This window comes from Ceratina calcarata, unplaced genomic scaffold (genome assembly GCF_001652005.2).
Source record: "Ceratina calcarata isolate Rehan_Ccalc_2016 unplaced genomic scaffold, ASM165200v1 scaffold514.2, whole genome shotgun sequence".
In the NCBI taxonomy this organism is placed as follows: domain Eukaryota; kingdom Metazoa; phylum Arthropoda; class Insecta; order Hymenoptera; family Apidae; genus Ceratina; species Ceratina calcarata.
Window position 1 is genome coordinate 123,003 of NW_017175971.1, and position 13,720 is coordinate 136,722.

General features: G+C 39.2%; 1 protein-coding gene across 7 annotated transcripts in view; it reads left to right on the plus strand.

Annotated features, from left to right (window-relative positions):
- The window catches only part of alpha-Catr (alpha-catenin related), a 56,709-nt gene that overhangs the window by 3,158 nt on the left and 39,831 nt on the right, over positions 1-13,720 (plus strand). The window contains exons 1-3 of one of the 7 annotated variants that reach the window (XM_026816328.1): positions 6,511-8,307; positions 8,439-10,597; positions 11,365-11,640. The exons of 4 other annotated variants lie outside the window; for them this stretch is intronic. Coding sequence is in view for 2 of the 3 variants with exons in the window: in XM_018030039.2 (XP_017885528.1) it covers positions 10,532-10,597 (66 nt within the window). In the remaining variant the exon portion in view is untranslated. Of the gene's footprint in view, positions 1-3,713; positions 3,772-6,508; positions 8,308-8,438; positions 10,598-11,364; positions 11,641-13,720 lie in introns of those variants that run through there. 2 more of the 7 variants (XM_018030039.2, XM_018030040.2) reach the window with 2 other exon arrangements.

A 13,720-nucleotide genomic window follows, 5' to 3' on the forward strand; every position in this document is an offset into this window, starting at 1 on the left:
TTTGCGACCTCGAAAATCATGAGCATTAAAACTCCTCTGCGACGTCGCCGCGAAGATCAAACACGTTGGGAACTTCAAAACATAATTACATCATTTTAATGAAACCGCTCTGATTCTCGCAAACTTTTTCTGCTTGACTAAAAGCTTGTTTTAATAAAACAAGTTCATGCAATGCTTCACAACAAATAAAAAGTCGTATTAAAATCTACCATGCCTACTGTCTGCTTGACAAAATCACGGAAAAATAAAAATTTGTTTTGTCACGAGATTTCGAAAAATGCTTCAAATAAAAGTTGCTATTACCTGCAGAAAAGGTCATACACAATTTTCTTCTATCTCGAATCAATTAGGAGTAATCGATTAATTAATTTCTTCGTCATCAATTACTCTTTAACGAGTAGATTATATGGTCAGTTCAGCATCAATGAGTGTATTGTTTTTTATTTCTTACTACCGTGGCAATATATTTCAGGGGCCATAAAAAATTTCAGACTTTTTCGCGTGACTCAAGGTCCTGTAAGGCTGCTACTCTTTAGTAAATTCTCCTCGTGAACGTTGCACACAAGACGAAATTTATTAGCTAGTATAATTAGCGGGTATTCAATTAGGCGTGATTCAATTACGAGTTTGCCGATTAGTTTACGCTGTTGAAAGAGATCTATCCTAGTTCGCGCAATTTAAGCCAGCAACACGCTCCGTATTATCAAGAGGATTGTAATTCGTGGGATAGATACACCATTGTGTCATCTATAATACTATTTTATCCTGCGGCGAGTTGCGTACGTAGGATAATTCACAGGAAATATACGAACTAAAATCCAACGTGAAAATTCCAACAAAATGCAAGTTTATTGCGTAAAATAAATCGTTTATTTATAGTAGGGACAAGCTTTAACGTTGCATTCTGGTTACAACGTTTCTCTGAGCGTCCTCACAAACACCCGCCGGCAAATAGTTGAAAAGCAATATCTGTGACGTGTGCAACGGAGATATTTTTCATTCGCATGAGAGCAAATATGCCAGCAGCTATCGAACAAACTAATATTGACCGTCAGTCTATCCGGTACGATGGCAGTGAAACTACATTCGCTCGTCTTTTCCATGCGCAAGTTAAGAAGTGTCGATATCCGTATGATAACGTATCTATGACTATGTTATCGTTAGCCATATTTTCTGCACTTTCAACTTCGTAATCATATTTTTGTGTAAATTTTTTACTCGACTTTTTTTGAGAACATTTCATTAGCTGAAGGATTATTATGTATGATTTCTACAATGTTTGTTTTGCTTCTTTTCAAAATTATGGAATCAGAAGCCAAATAATAATTAGAAAGAAGACTAACCGATTCTTAGTAGCACGATGGAAGGCAGTTAAATGGTCCATAAACGCAGCAATTAATTGAAAAGCCGCATAAATACGAATCGTTGAACTGCACGGTAATCCATTAACAGGAAACGGTGAAAATTTCAATACCAAATGCGCTCCACCACAAAACATTTCATTTTATTTTTATCGTCCGCCGTGTTAGACCCAGCGCGATAAATTGCTCATATCAGTGAGCACTGGTGACAGGATATAAAGTTAGCAGCGTGTTCTACCGCGCTAAACGAGCAGCCTATAAAACTTTTTATGTCACACAGTGGATGCGTATAATCTTGAATCACAAAAGGAGAAACATTATCATCTCATGACTATATCAGGTCAATCAAAAGTTTGTCGGGATGTTATTACGACATGTTGTTAAGTTCATGTCAAATTGTGTGTATAGTACAATTATAGTGTTATTTAGCCGTAGGTATTGATTACATATTGTTTGATACGAATTTAACACATGTACGAAAATTTTTTCCATTGAAAACAAGAATGTGGAATCTGTTACCTGCCGAAAAGAGAGCATACGGTTGATTCGAAGGGAGGATACGAAGGGAAGAAAGATGGAAAGAAAATCGTTAAGAATAGCATCATTTTATCGAAAAATTTTATCGATTCACCGATTGTGAAGGCCGAGAGTAGAACGCGTTCAATGAAAATCCGAGCGTATTCGTAGCATTTCACATTGTTCGGAATTCGCTTTGTTATTCGACTGGAAGAAAGAACCACGTTGCAGAAGGGACTGGATCGAAGCTGTAAAGTGTGAATCGTTTCGAACAAAAATTCGTGGGCCGAGAGAATATAGAACGACCCTGGACGAGATATAAATGACTGGAAATTTTTGGACGTACGTCAGGTATTCTGTCTGTTCGACTGTTCTAATGAATAAGGACTGCTGAAGGATTATTATAGCAGAAGAATTGATTGAAAAGGATCCAATCTAATTTTATAGTAAACCGTAATTTATAGTTTTACATGAAGAGATTTTTAAAGGAAGGAATGTTCAAGTTTTCTAAAACGAGAAATAAACCAGGAAACATTGTGTTCGTAAGACGGTGGATCTGATTTATTTGATAGGACAAAAGTAGCTTCGATATCGAGAAAAATGCAAGCTCGTATTCGTTGATGTCGTATGTCAAACAAGAAAAATACCAGGTATGATCGACTCGTAAAGTGGGTCGTGTATGTATAAAAGAAAACCCGAGACTTTTCCTCTGTCTAGTAGTCTAGTAGCTCTTCAGTTATGCGAGCATCACGGTTTGCATGTAGTAAACTTCGAACGATGCTCGATACGTTCGCGATTCGCTCGTCCAATGATATTCGCGATTCACCGCTTCCAGGAATCATAAATTTCGCGTGTATACATATATCTATCGAACACCGCCATTGAATTTTGCATTTTTCCCCAATTCCACGAAGCCTTGACCTTTCGTAATTTTTCAGAGCAGTTTTCTCGCTCAGGAAAAAAATTCTTGTCATCATTCTAGTCCTTCAAATTCATTTCTAGCGGAATATTTTAATAACTCTTTGTCACAGGAAATGGAAATCGCAGGAAATATTCACCGGTCTTTTATGTGTGAAGTGTGAAAATTTTCGCAAGAACGAGTATTTTTATTAAGTCTCTTTACAAAGTTCTGTCATTTCTTTTCTACCGATTTTCAATAAATTCATTTCTCCATATGTGGAAAAAGTAGTTTCGTAAAAGAGAGAATAAAATAATATGGCTCTATACATACATTTATTTTCCTAACTGTGAGAAGGAAATTGAGCTGAAATTCATTTTTAAATCACAGAGATTTTTACATTATATTGTGTAATATAGAACGATTACTTTTCAAATGGTGAAAAAAAAAACGAGAAAAAATCTTGTATCGAGTATTTTATTCAACTTATGAAACTGCATAATGTAATCAAATTTTCACATCCAGGCTCCTCCTCCAGATTTCATTCTCTGCCATTTCCGCGGGGACATCTCCATTAGCCATAATACCATGCAATGTATTGCCTCGTAACCACGGACGTAATAATAATACTGCAAATGTTATTCCACGCTAGCAGAGAAAATACACATGAGTAATGCTATTTCAAATCACATCGGTCTGTGGAAGAGTGTATCTCGTTATTTCCTCGTGGTCGTTGTGGACTCCCTGTCGCGAAAATATAATCAAAACTCGAGCTTCCGCTGCTGGGAGCAGATAAGTCAAAACCGGAAAATAATTTCGCTTGTTTTATAAACGAAAAAATAAAAGAGTGCTAGAATGTAGAACGAAACAAGAAATCAGCACATCTCTGCATGAGATCATAATTTTTCACTCAACGGATTGTACGATATATGTTCTAGGCTCTCGTCTTCAACAGAAGAAACAATTGAGTTCGTAGGTATAATGGGTTCTTCCATGGTAAGTCTTTAGCGGACAATGTTATCCATCGATACGTAATCGCTACTTACATGTGGTGTAACACTATCATAGTTACCTAGATAATTAGCGGTATTATTTATAACAGTGTTGTTTACGTGTGAATAGAGCAAAAAACAAAAAAAAAATTTATGCGAGGTGAGGGAATAGATTCACTCTGAACTGGATGTTTTCTTTCCGTGCTTTGTTGCGTTTAATATATTATAGATCAATGTAATTAGAGGCGAAGGCGAACATTACAAGACATACAAAATTATTCACTCGATGGATATATTCACAACCGACACAGTACGTAGTAAGTGTTTTGGAATTGTCGTATTTAATTTTAATCAAGTGATGCATATACGATGTACGTAATTGCGACACTTCCAACACGTTTATCGTACCATCTAATTTAATATGTCATCGTGCGAATACTTTCGTATGCTTGTGGAGAAAGTTTTGTTGCAGCTGGCATAGAATCAGTAGAAAACGTTATCAGCCGATTCTTGTGTGTGATTAGAGAGAGATGAAGGTCGGAGGGGAAGGATGTATAAATTATTTGCCGCATTTGTTTCCTGCAGTAATATTGTCGGATCACTTTTATTCGTTTACTTTCGTTCAAGTAGCTGTTTTACGAACGAAGCATGATTTCACTATGCAGCTACGTTTAATGTGCTGATGCGTTGTTTTACATTAGAGTTAGAGGAGTTCGAAATTTACCAGTCGCAGCCGTTGGGTCCGTCGAAAAAACTCTGACTCGTTTTACTCTCGCTGGTAAATTTCCTTGGTGAAACGGTAAAAGTTTCGAACGTTACCACTCCTCTTTCTTTTTGTTCTCTGCAAAATTGCCGTCAGTTGAAGCGTGTCGCAATTTGAAGTGTCACAGAATTTTGGGAATCGAAACACTTTAAAATCGTATCCTTCGCTGAATTTAATCGAAAACATTCTTTACTCAATTTATGAGACACTTTTAAAAAACAAATAATTGATTCTATTATTAAATGGGCGTTAAAATAATTACAAATCACTAAGTCGATTTTCTAGCTTAAAAAAAAATTCAACTTTGCACAAGATCGTTTCACTTGGTGGTAGATTCTTTACGACACCATTTTCTGTTTCCACTGTAATGTACTCCTTATCGAATTAAGCTTCTCCTTCAATCGCACTAAGTGAACTCTAATTTCTTGCCAGCTATTGTATTACTTAAATCTCTGCAAATGCTTTGAGCAAGTTCCAGAGAATTTAATCCGACAAATGTTCGTGATCAGAGCTGGAGTCACACTGTCACGTAAAATAGGTCTCGCACTTTCTCTTAAATGCTGTTTGATATAAACTTCGTTAATCACTTCCAATAAACTTTGTTAAAGACATGCCTGGCAGTGTCATTGTCACGAATAATTGATATTCCAAAGCGTTTCGCAGTAATAATTTTATTTTCCTTTTTACCGCGAAAATTGCGCGAGCAGTTTTATCTCGAGCCAAGCTGACTCCTTTTTATGGATCTCTTATAGGTATATGTATATACCTTTAAAATAATTACAAATCACTAAGTCGATTTTCTAGCTTAAAAAAAAATTCAACTTTGCACAAGATCGTTTCACTTGGTGGTAGATTCTTTACGACACCATTTTCTGTTTCCACTGTAATGTACTCCTTATCGAATTAAGCTTCTCCTTCAATCGCACTAAGTGAACTCTAATTTCTTGCCAGCTATTGTATTACTTAAATCTCTGCAAATGCTTTGAGCAAGTTCCAGAGAATTTAATCCGACAAATGTTCGTGATCAGAGCTGGAGTCACACTGTCACGTAAAATAGGTCTCGCACTTTCTCTTAAATGCTGTTTGATATAAACTTCGTTAATCACTTCCAATAAACTTTGTTAAAGACATGCCTGGCAGTGTCATTGTCACGAATAATTGATATTCCAAAGCGTTTCGCAGTAATAATTTTATTTTCCTTTTTACCGCGAAAATTGCGCGAGCAGTTTTATCTCGAGCCAAGCTGACTCCTTTTTATGGATCTCTTATAGGTATATGTATATACCAGTCACGTCAGGCACAGTCCGTATTATATATGACATTAAAATAATAGCTTTCAATGAATCACGAAGAAAGTTAACTTTTTATTCCACGATCTTTTAACGTTCAATTAATATGAGGATTACTTATTTGTTTTAAAAACTGTTTCTATCGCCAATGAACTTCGTAAAGAATTTATATCTTTAAGAGATCACGACGGGGTGTTAGATTCGATCGTTTTTCACGCATTCACTGTCTAGCACTGTTGCTATCTCGCTCGCCACGCTGGATTAGCTAATTTGTATCAAAGGGAAAAAGTATAAGTACCATTCAAAAGCACATTCACCTTTTCATGAGATGGAATCAATTTTTATAATGAAATTATCCTCCCCGAGAAAGTGGACGCTAAATTGTACGATAATGTTCCGATACTAGCCATGCACTTTAATGGAATCTTACATCTTTTTTTATCGTTTTCTAAATGAATCGAAATAAGGAGAAGGTTAAAGCCTGTACTTCCGTATCTTCTACTCGTCGTCTTCAACGCGCGTAGCGCAATTTATTAACTTTTAGTGGTTTCATGAATATTAAGTGAGAAATTTGTTTGATTCAACTATTATATCTTACAAGTGTCGATATAAATGTTAAAAGGGAATGCATTTTATCAATGAACGTAAAAAGCCACGCAAAATTCTTGGCTGCCCTTTCTGATACGATGCATTAAGTATATATTTATATATAATATAGAAAAGTACCTATGGCACATAGATTTCCGTGGGAAGACATTTTCGATGGCTTGGGTGAAGATATTTACTTCTTCCAATTTCTCGTATATACAACACAGCACATATTTACCCGATACTTACATTACACGTACCCAGTCAAACAAAAACCGATTTCCTGCTTCCTGACAAATAACCAGCACCAAGATTCACTCTACCACACGCGGTCCCTAAACTATTTATCCTTTCCTTACTTTATAAAATTTCCTAAATATTTTATTCTGTTTAAATAAATAAATTATAGATCGTCTAGTTCAGAGATCGTTCTTTAGATTTCGATCACGTTGCTATAAATGTAGGGGAAACACAGTACTTATTGCGAATTGTCGTAAAAATATTAGTTTTAACGGGAGTAGAATAGAAGAGTCTCTTATTTTCCACGTTCTCCCGGGGTGGAAATGTCCTCGAAAGAACTGTAAGGCTACCGCAAATATGTACAACAGTCACGTTTTCTGCTCCGCGTTATCTTTCCACAAATCGTGCTCCCTTTGTCCGGTTTTGATGTTCCCTTTCTTTTCTGAAATTTCTTCGGTCGCGTTCATGCTTTGCCACAGTTCCCCTTCGCTGCGCTGCGCTGGTCCGGCTGTGCGGTGAGGCTCTTTTTTCCTTTTATTGAAAAACGCTAAGCAAAATATTGCTAAAACGGAGAAATATTGTTGAAAGCAGCGCTAACAGGGATTATTCTAAAATTCATGTACGATCTCCTCTGCTCCGGCTCTTGAACGCCTGTCTGACCAATGCGTACCTTTTCCACTGAAATGATACAGAGAGAATTCCCTCTCATATTCTGTTATAATTTTCACTGCAGACTTGCAAAATTTTCATTCCTTTACGCTGGTTCGCTTCATCTATGAAAAAGAATTCTAATTTTCATAATTAGAAGAGGCGAAGTTTCCTACGTCCATTATTTATCTCGTTCCATCGCTGTTAATTTATCATCAAAGTTACCCGTCCACTTCAATATCGCGTGAATTTTTTATAAAATAATTCGCGGCGCTCTTGAAACTTTCCGCATAGTAATGAGCGCGTACGGACACAGACCAAATATTTTTTCCGCGGTTTGACCCACAAACGCAGCGTGAAATGCTCTTAATAAATCGATAATCGAATTTGTCGCCGGTTACCCAACGAACTTGTAACTTGCGCCGAAGTCTAGTCGTGAATTTATGAACGCGAGTCGCAAATAAATAACGGCCATGCTCTCACGCAGCTTACGCTTTCCCTCCGCATGATCTCGATTAATGGCTACTATCATCGTGATTATGCTGCCCCACTTAACCGAATCGTTCCACAAAGATCCAGCATGAAAAATTGTTGAAAAATAATGTCTCTCCGACGAGTCACACATTTCGTCGACATACGCGAACGAATGCAATTTTTTATGATTCAAACGGTTTCGACTAAGAAGTAGGTCGGTCGGATCGGCGTTGAAATTTCGATTCGGTCGAAGCGCGGAGATTCGACCGGGAACGAGAATAACGAGGGGAACACCGGGAGACGAGCGATCGATATCGAGAAAAAAATTAACGACCAGACAGCCGCCATTGTCGTTCGGAGCAACAAAAGATTCGAAACAACCGGTGCACGTATCTGCATCGCGGTCGGCATATGTGTAAGAAACTCCCGCGCTTTTTCGCTCGAGTCGGGAAAAAGAAAAATCAAGAATTCCCTGGCTAACCACTTGACGACTATTTCAAATCATCGATGCTGTTATTACCTTACGACAATCAATAAGGTGCGCTATTTACAAATCGATGAGAGCTAAACGTGTTTTTGTATAAACAAAGAAGAACGTGATAGATTCGGTACACGTATCTTTGGCTTACGTGGCCTCCTTACCATCAAAGCTCACCCCAGTCTTGTTAGATCCACAGATAGCGGAATGCACGAGGGGAGCGATCGAACCGATAGTAAATCAATAATTCCCAGTGGATGGTTTGCCGTGGAATCGATTGTGCAACGTGAACGTCTGCGTATCGATACAATCGGTAGAGATAGTAAAGGGTATTCCGTAGAGAAGAAGGCCCCGAGCAACGGGGAATCGGAGTAACGAGGGAACGGTGGGAATGACGATTTCGCGGGCGAAAGTACGGGCCTGCCGGCGTATTGATTGTCGGTTGGTGGAGAGAGAGTCAGCGCGCCTGTGCTCCAACGACGTTTCACGCAGAGGTTTCGCGGTGGAAAGGGACAGAGAGCAAGGGAGGAAGCGCGCCGCGTCGGTATCGAGGGTGAGGAGAAGCGAGGGCGCACAGAGGGCGGAGAAAGATCAGCAGAGGGAGAGAGGGTTACAGAGAGGGATTCAAAGAGGGAGAAGCACCCTCGCTCCCGTGGTCCTGCTGCCGGTTTCGAGTCCAGTCTTCCCCTAGGCACTCGACAGGCCGGTACCTGTTTCTCGAAGCGGCACGCGCTCTGTCGTCCTCGCAACACACCCGCAGAACAGCACACACGTATAAACGAAACATTCGTATTCGTAGACAAGGAAGTTGTACACTGCGCGTGAGAGTCCGCTCAGGCACGGTGTTCGGCTTGGCGCACACCGGCGGTGTGTTTGTATGTATGAAATATAAAGAGCGAAGGCGAAAGAAGGTATAGATAATAGAAGAGGCGTGCACGTACGTAACACACCCGCGCACAAGCACCCACATGTCTGCTCACACCGTGTATACGCGTACGCGAGAAAGCGAATCGCACACACTCGACGAGTGGTCATCAACGTTTTCGTCGGCTACATTGTCATCGGCTTCTTGGTCACCATCCGCGTCCGTCGTCGTCGACTCGGCTGTCAATACCACGCGACATAATCGCAGAAGGAAGCGTGCGAAGTCACATTTCGCATCGTAAAGGACCAGCGGACCACCTTTCGTGACAGAGAAAAATCATCCCCTAAGAAATCCGCCGACGGTCACGAGAAAGCGAACATCGGCTGGCTGTTAGAGATTCAATAAACGGAGCCTGAAGATTAACTTGGAATGTCACCGTGATCGGCAGGAGACAGGGGTCGGAAGGCGAGAAGGAAGGATCGAAACGATCTCGGGTGGTATCCATTGTCGCGACGTGATCGGTGAGAAATTGGATCCGGGGCAGCGTGTCGGCGTCAGTAGAACTAGCCGAAACTTTGAGACGAAACAGGTTCCATCTTCTGTCGCGGTGGGGTAGGGACAGTATCTGACGTTCCGCTGAGACAGTTTGCTCAACCTGTTTCGCACTAGCTTGGCTTCGTGTTCGTGTGCGCCTGCAAGGGAAATTACCGGCTGGAAGTTAGCCTGATCCGTGACCGCGGGTCATACACCCCGTTTGAAGGGCGACGACGAACTTTTTTAAACAGTCGGGTTCACCGCGCGCCGCTAAATCACCGTGAGACAAGTTCTGAGCCTGTGGCAGCAGCCTAAAAACTAGTGATCTTCCTGCAGAATATATATAATATATGTATATACATATATACGAACGTATATTTTTGTTCTCGTCTCGGTTTTCGAATCTGAGAGCTCATTATTGCGGTGTTCGTCCGCGGGATATTTTAGCGAAACGAAAGGATTAAATAATAGTAATAGCAGTAACGAGAACAGAGAGAGACGGAGAGAAACGGAGCACACTTGTTAATGGACAACATCACCTGCACCGAGAGAGATTAATTATTTCTTTACGCATATATAAAAGTCTATATGTATATGAGAGAAGAACACATATCTTAACGATGTTGACGATTCATAGTATATTTTGGTCATACTGAGAGTAAGGGAAGGAGATCGAGAGAACGGGAGATTAAGAGAAGAAACGGTTAACCAGAGGCCGGAGGAGACAAATCGACACAGGCACAATAATAAACGAAGTTCATAATATATTACCCATAGTACGTAGAGTGAAGGGAAGATAACTGTAAACGTCAAACGGCTGACGGTAGAAGAAGTTAAAGGGGAGTAGAAGATCGTCGCTTGAATCTGTCACATATAACAGCCTACATGCCTGCCGCATTCTATCGACGGGACAGAAACATGTACGACTGTGACATGATGCCTGATCGTCAGGTACGTTCAATGATGATATCCGATTTTATGTTTGTCCACGTCGAAACGTGTATGTGCACTTGATTAGTGTTAAGTAAAAAAAAGCGCACAATTTCTTATTAAGAATGTTACTTTATCCTTAAAAGAGGAGGATTTGTTTCCTAATTTAATAATGTAATTAACGTCATCTATTAAACTTTCGAACTTCGTTTGAACCCTAAGAGTGCAATACAATTCAATAACCCTCGAGAAGTTAGAAACTGCATTACTGAGACGAGCGATAACAACCTTATCTTTGATTTCACTTGTACGAAGTACGAAAATCGTGGAATTGTGTAATAAATAGTTGCTAATGAGTATTCGGAACGGATTTAGCTTTCAATTATTTTTATACAAATTTCAATTTACACAAGATTTTAAAAGCGCTAATATTGATTCGAGGTAATGAATCCATAAATCTCTTGAATTGCTTGTGTAAAGGAGAACAGGTTGAAAATCTCTAGCAACTTCGTTATTACAAATCGCTGTGCACTCCAACTGTTAATAATTTCAATATTAATCAAACAAATAAATGAGATGAGGAACAGTAGAGAAATGGTTCGGGGATTAGTAAAACGACGACCTCATTCCTGCAAAATACGATGCCTTTAAGCTATCTTTTGATTGTTTCGGCATTTTAAAATATTTCAATTGAAATGCGCAAGCCAGATTTTCGAAATGCCCTCAGTTGAATCGAAGTAAAAAAAATCAGTCTACTTAAATCTTTTTTTATTTTCTGCTACTTTCAGGTCTGGCAAAACATTTTGTGTGAGGGGGAAAATCCGAGTCCTCAGTCGGATCCACCGTAATTTCCGTTCAATTTTCGTGCTTAATAAGCAGTTTCAGAGTGTTTTTTTTTCTCGCTTAAAATTAGACTTGTAATTATCTCGTCACTTGCTCGGTATATTTGCAAAAAAAATATTTCATGCTCGACACGTTGATAAAAGCAAATGCTTGTATCAATATGGAATGAAAGCAGAGAAGAGATACTCGCGTGATCATTCACCTGGAAATTCAATGAATAGGTAATGAAAAACGTCAATAACTCGCAGTCCTAATACATACATATACATGTACTAATCAAACAGCACACAGTTTGTCCTGGATAAAAAAAAAATTATCTGTACTAATTAAGTACTGAAAGTTTTTGCAAGAACTCTACACAATTCTACTAACATATTTTCTTTTTTTGCAATTATTTGTTTTAACTTAATCTAGACAGTTTTTCACCTGCAATATAGAATAGTTGTAAAGATTTGATTAAACGTTAGCTGTGAGAACTGGAGGCTGTAGGTCCGTCGACTACCCTCTTGATTCGACCCTCGAATCACCCTCATTTTTAGGGAGAGTCCCCAGCGGAGGAAACCGCCTTTTCTCCGTTATTCCGTATATTTTCTCCTCAAGACGAGATCTCTGAGCCTATGCGGCAAGGTCTAAGGAGTACTTTTTATCAGACCTGCATTGAAACGCTGCTTATTATGTCGTCTTACCACGAAATAATTTGAACTTTGAAATGATGAATAGTCGCAATTGAATTGAAATACAAGAATATTATAAATCTAGTGTAACGTGAAGATACTCGTACTACATATCGAAATTAATTACGTAAGAATTTAGGGCTACAGCTTCAGTAATTATCAGGCTATCGGTTTGAGCGACGTAATTACAAAGTTAATTGCCCGATTATATTGAACCGAAGGTACATAATCTTACTGTTTGAGATCCGACAAACAAAACGAATCAGCCGATCTCCTTTGAATTATTAGCCGTATAACAATTAATGTCCTGAAATAATTACCATGGAAGTATCGAATTTCTTTACAAAATGAGGAATATATAATTTGATCGGGCGCAGTGAAATTTTCACGGTTGTTCAGGCGTGAAACGGAAGAGGCTTTGGTTAGCGATCGATAAATTCCTAGCGATACTGTTGTAAACGTTAACACCGCGCGGATATTCATAATCGCACCTTTTCGAGATTAACCGTCGCACCGTTAATGATCATATCCGTCACCGTTCGCCGCTGATTTCATCGAATCGTCGCGTCGTGACGGGGGCATCGATTTCAGTCAGTACAGGTCATTATAGCAACGAATCGTCTTCCGTGGCATATCTACGGAATCACCTGAAATCCAATCATGGATAAACGGATTACGCTAACCCTGTACGAGCTGTATCTTTGTTTACATAGCGGTATCGCGGACCGGAGTACACGATGCAAAATCGTTGTCTCCCTCGGTGACGCAAAGCAGTTTTCGTCGACCGTTTCCGCTTGGCGACTCGACGCGACGCGACGTTCGTTCGGTGCGCGCGGAAATTAGGACGGCCTGAATTTCGAGGGAATTTTAATTAACAGATAATCTTGCTTCCGGGGATTTTCGGCGGGGTATTAACTCGAACGTACATAACGTGTTCTTAAATTAATCCTGACCGAGTGGAGAACGCGACAGTAACTTTTTATGCACACCGTTCTCCTACCAATAAAACCCCAACCAGTCGAAATACGTCAGGCAAGAGAACGGAGTTCCAGTATTTAATTAATGCATTGAATCCTATTTGTTCCTTTAATAAAAATTCTTAAGATTTCTGCTGCGTGTACTTTGTATTCTTCATAAATACGTACAGAACAATCCACTTTTGGTATCGACACGTAGAAGCATGTATAAATCATTATAAAATAATAAGCGCAGCGTGTGATCTAGCGGACAGTAACTCTGATACGTTAATCGATTTTATCAAAGTTCACTGTGAACGTTGATACTACCATTATTGCTCGAGCTACGCCCTAATACAGTTTACCTGTTACATTGTTACAGATTAGTTTTGACGAGCCTAAAATTATTACATGCACAGTCGATTTCGATTGTCCAATATTTTAAGGATGTATAAGCTATATACTTGAACAATGGTAGCATGTTGAATTTGTTATTATAGATTCCTATTACTATTAAAAAGCTAAAATTATAGTGATTTCAAATTTTTCATAGGTAATAGTATCATCTACAACTTTTATTCGAAGCATTTGTCGAAATTCCGCGAAAAAAAAATTTTCGATTTTTCCGAGATTTTTCCAAGGGGTACCCCTTCAGATTTCACGAAATTTTC